We start from the raw sequence: 8,213 nt of genomic DNA on the forward strand, positions 1-8,213 counted from the left end.
AGTGCCAGTGTCTGTGTGTAATTATATTCAGGCTTCTGCTTTAAAGATTGTAACACATTAAATTGGTTGAGTGTCTAAGACGAATCAGAGGATGAAGGATCCATGGACCCTATTCCCTAACACTACATTTGGCCAGTGTCTGTATAGGGTGCCTGAGTCATCCTCTATTCCTCCACCCTTCTGACTACAAATATAACAGGCTCCATCTGAACACATCTCACCCTCACCAACCCTGACCCAGTCATCTTTATAGAGAGTTGGGCCAATGCGGTTTCTGTCTGAATGTTCCCGAGACCATTTTCTCCTCCGTAGCCTTTATTTCTGCTCGTTTAATTTTTTTTATTTTTTTTAAACCTATGAAGATGTCCAGTGAAAGTAGATATGCGATATGTTGTCGCCACAAAAGAGTACAGACTTTCACATACATTATCCTAAACACTAAAAACATCTTCAATTCGCTGCTCTGTTTTGATTTGTTTACAGCAGGTCACTTCAGAGGGAACTGTCGGAGGAGGCACTGTCGTATTGGTACATTGCTGACATTTAGAGAGTAAAGGAACTAACATGGCAGGCGTTCTAAGAGCTCATCTGTAGCTTCCACACCGTTCTTCTCCTCTCTCCCTCCCCTCTTCTCAGGATCCTTGTTCCTCAGTTTGACTAGCTAGCATGATGGACACTTATGAAAGAGAGAGAGACAGAGAGACAGAGTAGTGAGAGTAGTAGAGAGAGAGAGAAGGGGGGTAGTAGAGAGAGAGAGAAAGAGAGAGCGAGAGAGAGAGAGGGGGGAGGGTAGTAGAGATAGAGACAGAGAGACAGAGTAGTGAGAGTAGTAGAGAGAGAGAGAAGGGGGGTAGTAGAGAGAGAGAAAGAGAGAGAGAGAGAGAGAGAGAGAGGGGGGAGGGTAGTAGAGATAGAGACAGAGAGACAGAGTAGTGAGAGTAGTAGAGAGAGAGAGAAGGGGGGTAGTAGAGAGAGAGAGAAGGAGAGAGAGAGAGAGAGAGAGAGAGAGAGAGGGGAGGGTAGTAGAGATAGAGACAGAGAGACAGAGAGAAAGGGGGGGTAGTAGAGAGAGAGACAGAGAGACAGAAAGAGAAGGGAGGGTAGTAGAGAGAGAGAGAAGGGATGGTAGTAGAGAGAGAGAAAGAGAAAGGGAGGGGAGGGTAGTAGAGAGAGAGAAAGAGAGAGAGGGGAGGGGAGGGTAGTAGAGAGAGCGAGACAGAGAGCTCTTGAGAGGTAGCATACAGAGAACCACCCTTGAGAGTTACAAATTGTTCTACACAGATAAGAGGGAATCCAAACAGTGAGGGAGAGAGAGAAAGAGACACTCTGTCTGCTCATCACGGAGTCACACACAAAACACCACTACACTTCAAATTCACTGAACACACATCTACACTCTACACAAAACACCACTACACTTCACTCCACAAACAACCCACTGAACACACATCTACACAAAACACCACTACACTTCACTCCACAGACAACCCACTGACCATACATCTACACAAAACACCACTACACTTCACTCCACAAACAACCCACTGAACACACATCTACACAAAACACCACTACACTTCACTCCACAGACAACCCACTGACCATACATCTACACAAAACACCACTACACTTCACTCCACAAACAACCCACTGAACACACATCTACACAAAACACCACTACACTTCACTCCACAAACAACCCACTGAACACACATCTACACAAAACACCACTACACTTCACTCCACAGACAACCCACTGAACACACATCTACACAAAACACCACTACACTTCACTCCACAAACAACCCACTGAACACACATCTACACAAAACACCACTACACTTCACTCCACAGACAACCCACTGAACACACATCTACACAAAACACCACTACACTTCACTCCACAAACAACCCACTGAACACACATCTACACAAAACACCACTACACTTCACTCCACAGACAACCCACTGACCATACATCTACACAAAACACCACTACACTTCACTCCACAGACAACCCACTGACCATACATCTACACAAAACACCACTACACTTCACTCCACAGACAACCCACTGACCATACATCTACACTCTACAGGTTATTTTGCAGGAAGAACAAAATACAATATCAACCAATATGTCCACTACCAATATAACAATCAATCAATCAAATGTATTTATAAAGCCCTTCTTACATCAGCTGATATCTCAAAGTGCTGTACAGAAACCCAGCCTAAAACACCAAACAGCAAGCAATGCAGGTGTAGAAGCACGGTGGCTAGGAAAAACTCCCTAGAAAGGCCAAAACCTAGGAAGAAACCTAGAGAGGAACCAGGCTCTGAGGGGTGGCCAGTCCTCTTCTGGCTGTGCCAGGTGGAGATTATAAACCTAGAGAGGAACCAGGCTCTGAGGGGTGGCCAGTCCTCTTCTGGCTGTGCCGGGTGGAGATTATAAACCTAGAGAGGAACCAGGCTCTGAGGGGTGGCCAGTCCTCTTCTGGCTGTGCCGGGTGGAGATTATAAACCTAGAGAGGAACCAGGCTATGAGGGGTGGCCAGTCTTCTTCTGGCTGTGCCGGGTGGAGATTATAAACCTAGAGAGGAACCAGGCTCTGAGGGGTGGCCAGTCCTCTTCTGGCTGTGCCGGGTGGAGATTATAAACCTAGAGAGGAACCAGGCTCTGAGGGGTGGCCAGTCCTCTTCTGGCTGTGCCGGGTGGAGATTATAAACCTAGAGAGGAACCAGGCTATGAGGGGTGGCCAGTCTTCTTCTGGCTGTGCCGGGTGGAGATTATAAACCTAGAGAGGAACCAGGCTCTGAGGGGTGGCCAGTCCTCTTCTGGCTGTGCCGGGTGGAGATTATAAACCTAGAGAGGAACCACGCTATGTGGGGTGGCCAGTCCTCTTCTGGCTGTACCGGGTGGAGATTATAAACCTAGAGAGGAACCAGGCTCTGAGGGGTGGCCAGTCCTCTTCTGGCTGTGCCGGGTGGAGATTATAAACCTAGAGAGGAACCAGGCTCTGAGGGGTGGCCAGTCCTCTTCTGGCTGTGCCGGGTGGAGATTATAAACCTAGAGAGGAACCAGGCTCTGAGGGGTGGCCAGTCCTCTTCTGGCTGTGCCGGGTGGAGATTATAAACCTAGAGAGGAACCAGGCTCTGAGGGGTGGCCAGTCCTCTTCTGGCTGTGCCGGGTGGAGATTATAAACCTAGAGGAACCAGGCTCTGAGGGGTGGCCAGTCCTCTTCTGGCTGTGCCAGGTGGAGATTATAAACCTAGAGAGGAACCAGGCTCTGAGGGGTGGCCAGTCCTCTTCTGGCTGTGCCGGGTGGAGATTATAAACCTAGAGAGGAACCAGGCTCTGAGGGGTGGCCAGTCCTCTTCTGGCTGTGCCGGGTGGAGATTATAAACCTAGAGAGGAACCACGCTATGTGGGGTGGCCAGTCCTCTTCTGGCTGTGCCGGGTGGAGATTATAAACCTAGAGAGGAACCACGCTATGTGGGGTGGCCAGTCCTCTTCTGGCTGTGCTGGGTGGAGATTATAAACCTAGAGAGGAACCAGGCTATGTGGGGTGGCCAGTCCTCTTCTGGCTGTGCCGGGTGGAGATTATAAACCTAGAGAGGAACCACGCTATGTGGGGTGGCCAGTCCTCTTCTGGCTGTACCGGGTGGAGATTATAACAGAACATGGCCAAGATGTTCAAATGTTCATAGATGACCAGCAGGAGATTATAACAGAACATGGCCAAGATGTTCAAATGTTCATAGATGACCAACAGGAGATTATAACAGAACATGGCCAAGATGTTCAAATGTTCATAGATGACCAACAGGAGATTATAACAGAACATGGCCAAGATGTTCAAATGTTCATAGATGACCAGCAGGAGATTATAACAGAACATGGCCAAGATGTTCAAATGTTCATAGATGACCAGCAGGAGATTATAACAGAACATGGCCAAGATGTTCAAATGTTCATAGATGACCAACAGGAGATTATAACAGAACATGGCCAAGATGTTCAAATGTTCATAGATGACCAACAGGAGATTATAACAGAACATGGCCAAGATGTTCAAATGTTCATAGATGACCAACAGGAGATTATAACAGAACATGGCCAAGATGTTCAAATGTTCATAGATGACCAACAGGAGATTATAACAGAACATGGCCAAGATGTTCAAGCGTTCATAGATGACCAACAGGAGATTATAACAGAACATGGCCAAGATGTTCAAATGTTCATAGATGACCAACAGGAGATTATAACAGAACACGGCCAAGATGTTCAAATGTTCATAGATGACCAACAGGAGATTATAACAGAACATGGCCAAGATGTTCAAGCGTTCATAGATGACCAGCAGGAGATTATAACAGAACATGGCCAAGATGTTCAAATGTTCATAGATGACCAGCAGGAGATTATAACAGAACATGGCCAAGATGTTCAAGCGTTCATAGATGACCAACAGGAGATTATAACAGAACACGGCCAAGATGTTCAAATGTTCATAGATGACCAACAGGAGATTATAACAGAACATGGCCAAGATGTTCAAGCGTTCATAGATGACCAACAGGAGATTATAACAGAACATGGCCAAGATGTTCAAATGTTCATAGATGACCAACAGGAGATTATAACAGAACATGGCCAAGATGTTCAAGCGTTCATAGATGACCAACAGGAGATTATAACAGAACATGGCCAAGATGTTCAAGCGTTCATAGATGACCAACAGGAGATTATAACAGAACATGGCCAAGATGTTCAAGCGTTCATAGATGACCAACAGGAGATTATAACAGAACATGGCCAAGATGTTCAAGCGTTCATAGATGACCAACAGGAGATTATAACAGAACATGGCCAAGATGTTCAAGCGTTCATAGATGACCAACAGGGTCAGATAATAATAATCTCAGCAATGTAATGCACTTCTGTCGTTGTTATATAATAATGGCATAGACTGATATAACCCAATAGGTGTTTTATTCCATCTATAAATGACACCCAGATCCACTGATGAGTACGAAGTTCCTAACATTACATTTCCCATTAAACTAACTACAGAGTATGACACTACTAAACTAACTACAGTGTGATATTAGTAAACTAACTACTGAGTATGATATTACTAAACTAACTACAGAGTATGATATGACTAAACTAACTACTGAGTATGATATGACTAAACTAACTACAGAGTATGATATGACTAAACTAACTACCGAGTATGATATTGCTAAACTAACTACAGAGTATGATTTTACTTAACTAACTACAGAGTATGATTTTACTAAACTAACTACAGAGTATGATGTCACTAAACTAACTAACCTACAGTATGGTCTTCCAGTATGCTACTGAACTAACTATTAGTACGGTCTTACAGTAGCCTAGTGGTTAGAGCGTTGGACTAGTAACCGGAAGGTTGCGAGTTCAAACCCCCGAGCTGACAAGGTACAAATCTGTCGTTCTGCCCCTGAACAGGCAGTTAACCCACTGTTCCCAGGCCGTCATTGAAAATAAGAATTTGTTCTTAACTGACTTGCCTGGTTAAATAAAGGTAAAAAATTAAAAAAAAAAAATGCTACTGAACTAACTATTAGTATGGTCTTACAGTATGCTACTGAACTAACTATTAGTATGGTCTTACAGTATGCTACTGAACTAACTACAGTATGGTCTTACAGTATGCTACTGAACTATTAGTATGGTCTTCCAGTATGCTACTGAACTAACTATTAGTATGGTCTTACAGTATGCTACTGAACTATTAGTATGGTCTTACAGTATGCTACTGAACGAACTATTAGTATGGTCTTACAGTATGCTACTGAACTATTAGTATGGTCTTACAGTATGCTACTGAACTAACTACAGTATGGTCTTACAGTATGCTACTGAACTATTAGTATGGTCTTACAGTATGCTACTGAACTATTAGTATGGTCTTACAGTATGCTACTGAACTAACTATTAGTATGGTCTTACAGTATGCTACTGAACTATTAGTATGGTCTTACAGTATGCTACTGAACTATTAGTATGGTCTTACAGTATGCTACTGAACTAATTATTAGTATGGTCTTCCAGTATGCTACTGAACTAACTATTAGTATGGTCTTACAGTATGCTACTGAACTATTGGTATGGTCTTACAGTATGCTACTGAACTAACTATTAGTATGGTCTTACAGTATGCTACTGAACTAACTACAGTATGGTCTTACAGTATGCTACTGAACTATTAGTATGGTCTTACAGTATGCTACTGAACTAACTATTAGTATGGTCTTACAGTATGCTACTGAACTATTAGTATGGTCTTCCAGTATGCTACTGAACGAACTATTAGTATGGTCTTACAGTATGCTACTGAACTAACTACAGTATGGTCTTACAGTATGCTACTGAACTATTAGTATGGTCTTACAGTATGCTACTGAACTAACTATTAGTATGGTCTTACGGTATGCTACTGAACTAACTATTAGTATGGTCTTACAGTATGCTACTGAACTAACTATTAGTATGGTCTTACAGTATGCTACTGAACTAACTATTAGTATGGTCTTACAGTATGCTACTGAACTAACTATTAGTATGGTCTTACAGTATGCTACTGAACTAACTACAGTATGGTCTTACAGTATGCTACTGAACTAACTATTAGTATGGTCTTACAGTATGCTACTGAACTATTAGTATGGTCTTACAGTATGCTACTGAACTAACTATTAGTATGGTCTTCCAGTATGCTACTGAACTAACTATTAGTATGGTCTTACGGTATGCTACTGAACTAACTATTAGTATGGTCTTACAGTATGCTACTGAACTAACTACAGTATGGTCTTACAGTATGCTACTGAACTAACTATTAGTATGGTCTTACAGTATGCTACTGAACTAACTATTAGTATGGTCTTACAGTATGCTACTGAACTAACTACCATCACCATGTCATCTCGTCTATTACCTCTCTCTAACGTCCCGAAATCCAAGCTTGCCTAACCTTCCCTATGATCGCCCTGAGACAAGCAAACCAAAGCGGCTACTCTAACATGACCCGTAGACAGACACCTGTGTGAACGTATCCAACTACCTCCAAGGGGAATGTGTTACGGCGCTGGAACAAAATCACAAACGGCAACAAAGAAATGCCTATTTTTGACAAGTCAGTCATCATTTACATGCTACGCTGTCAACATATTTTGACAAAGAAAAAGCCACTTAAAGCTTCCAGTTAATTTGCGGGGTCAGTTTTGATATTTAATTTGTAAAATGGAAAGAGTTGCCTTGTCTACACACTTAGAGCCAGCACTATCATTTAACACGGAATATTTTAGAATAAAGGGCGGATGTTTTGATAGGGTTAATGTCACTTGCAAAAAAAAAAACTGCAACAATAACTCTTATTATTATTTTTGGTCAACAAGTAAAACTTGCAACTCACCCGTGGACCGGTGGACTTCTGAGCGGACGCCCGAGGGAGATGACACATCAACAGAAGTACGAAATAATGAGAAAAAGTTACAAAAACGAAGCTTCGGATGAACATCATTGACTGTCGCAGTTGAGACTATAAGAGAGTTTGGGCGAGTTTGTTGTAAATGAGTTTGTTCTTTAAACTCCCAGTCAACTGGGACTGATGCCTAAAACACGTTTCACCAACAAACAAAACAAGTTCCAAATGGTAGAAAGAGCTTTTCCCCCCCCCAACAAAAAAAAAAATCCCTCTCCTCCACAGTTGTTCCTTTAGTTGCTTATTCAAGATGCTGAGAGAAAATTTACACTATATTCACATAGTGCCGCCGGTATAATGGACTTTTATGCGCTGACGGTCACCATAGTGACAGATTTGATCCACAGCGCGCTGACCAGCTGATCATCCTGATGTGTAGACTACAGGTTAAAGTACCGTTCGCTGCATCAATTGTCGCTGACTTTATAAACAAAGAAGGGGGGGGGGGGGGGGGTAGCGGCATTGACTGACACTTTGTAGATCCAATAACAGCTGCGAAGTAGGGAAGGAGACTCCGCCCCTCTTAATAGACGACTAATTTCTCACACCCACCAGTACTAACGGCCCTAAGAGACAGACAGACAGACAGACAGACAGACAGACAGACAGACAGACAGACAGACAAACAGACAGACAGACAGACAGACAGACAGACAGACAGACAGACAGCCAGCCA

At 43.2% G+C, this 8,213-nt stretch overlaps 1 protein-coding gene across 28 annotated transcripts in view; it reads right to left on the reverse strand.

Moving 5' to 3' along the window:
• Nucleotides 1–7,978, reverse strand: part of smoc1 (SPARC related modular calcium binding 1) — a 187,416-nt gene extending 179,438 nt beyond the window's left edge. For 7 of the 28 annotated variants that reach the window (XM_036955375.2, XM_090211703.1, XM_090211701.1 and 4 more), the window contains exon 1: nucleotides 7,469–7,956. In XM_036955375.2, the coding sequence (XP_036811270.2) occupies nucleotides 7,469–7,576 (108 nt within the window). In that variant the 5' untranslated portion in view covers nucleotides 7,577–7,956. Of the gene's footprint in view, nucleotides 1–7,468 lie in introns of all 28 variants that reach the window. The other 21 variants (XM_090211697.1, XM_036955377.2, XM_036955376.2 and 18 more) reach the window with 5 other exon arrangements.
• Between the last annotated feature and the right edge of the window lie 235 nt (nucleotides 7,979–8,213).

The sequence above is a fragment of the Oncorhynchus mykiss genome, chromosome 19, assembly GCF_057628025.1.
Source record: "Oncorhynchus mykiss isolate SJ-2025 chromosome 19, ASM5762802v1, whole genome shotgun sequence".
In the NCBI taxonomy this organism is placed as follows: domain Eukaryota; kingdom Metazoa; phylum Chordata; class Actinopteri; order Salmoniformes; family Salmonidae; genus Oncorhynchus; species Oncorhynchus mykiss.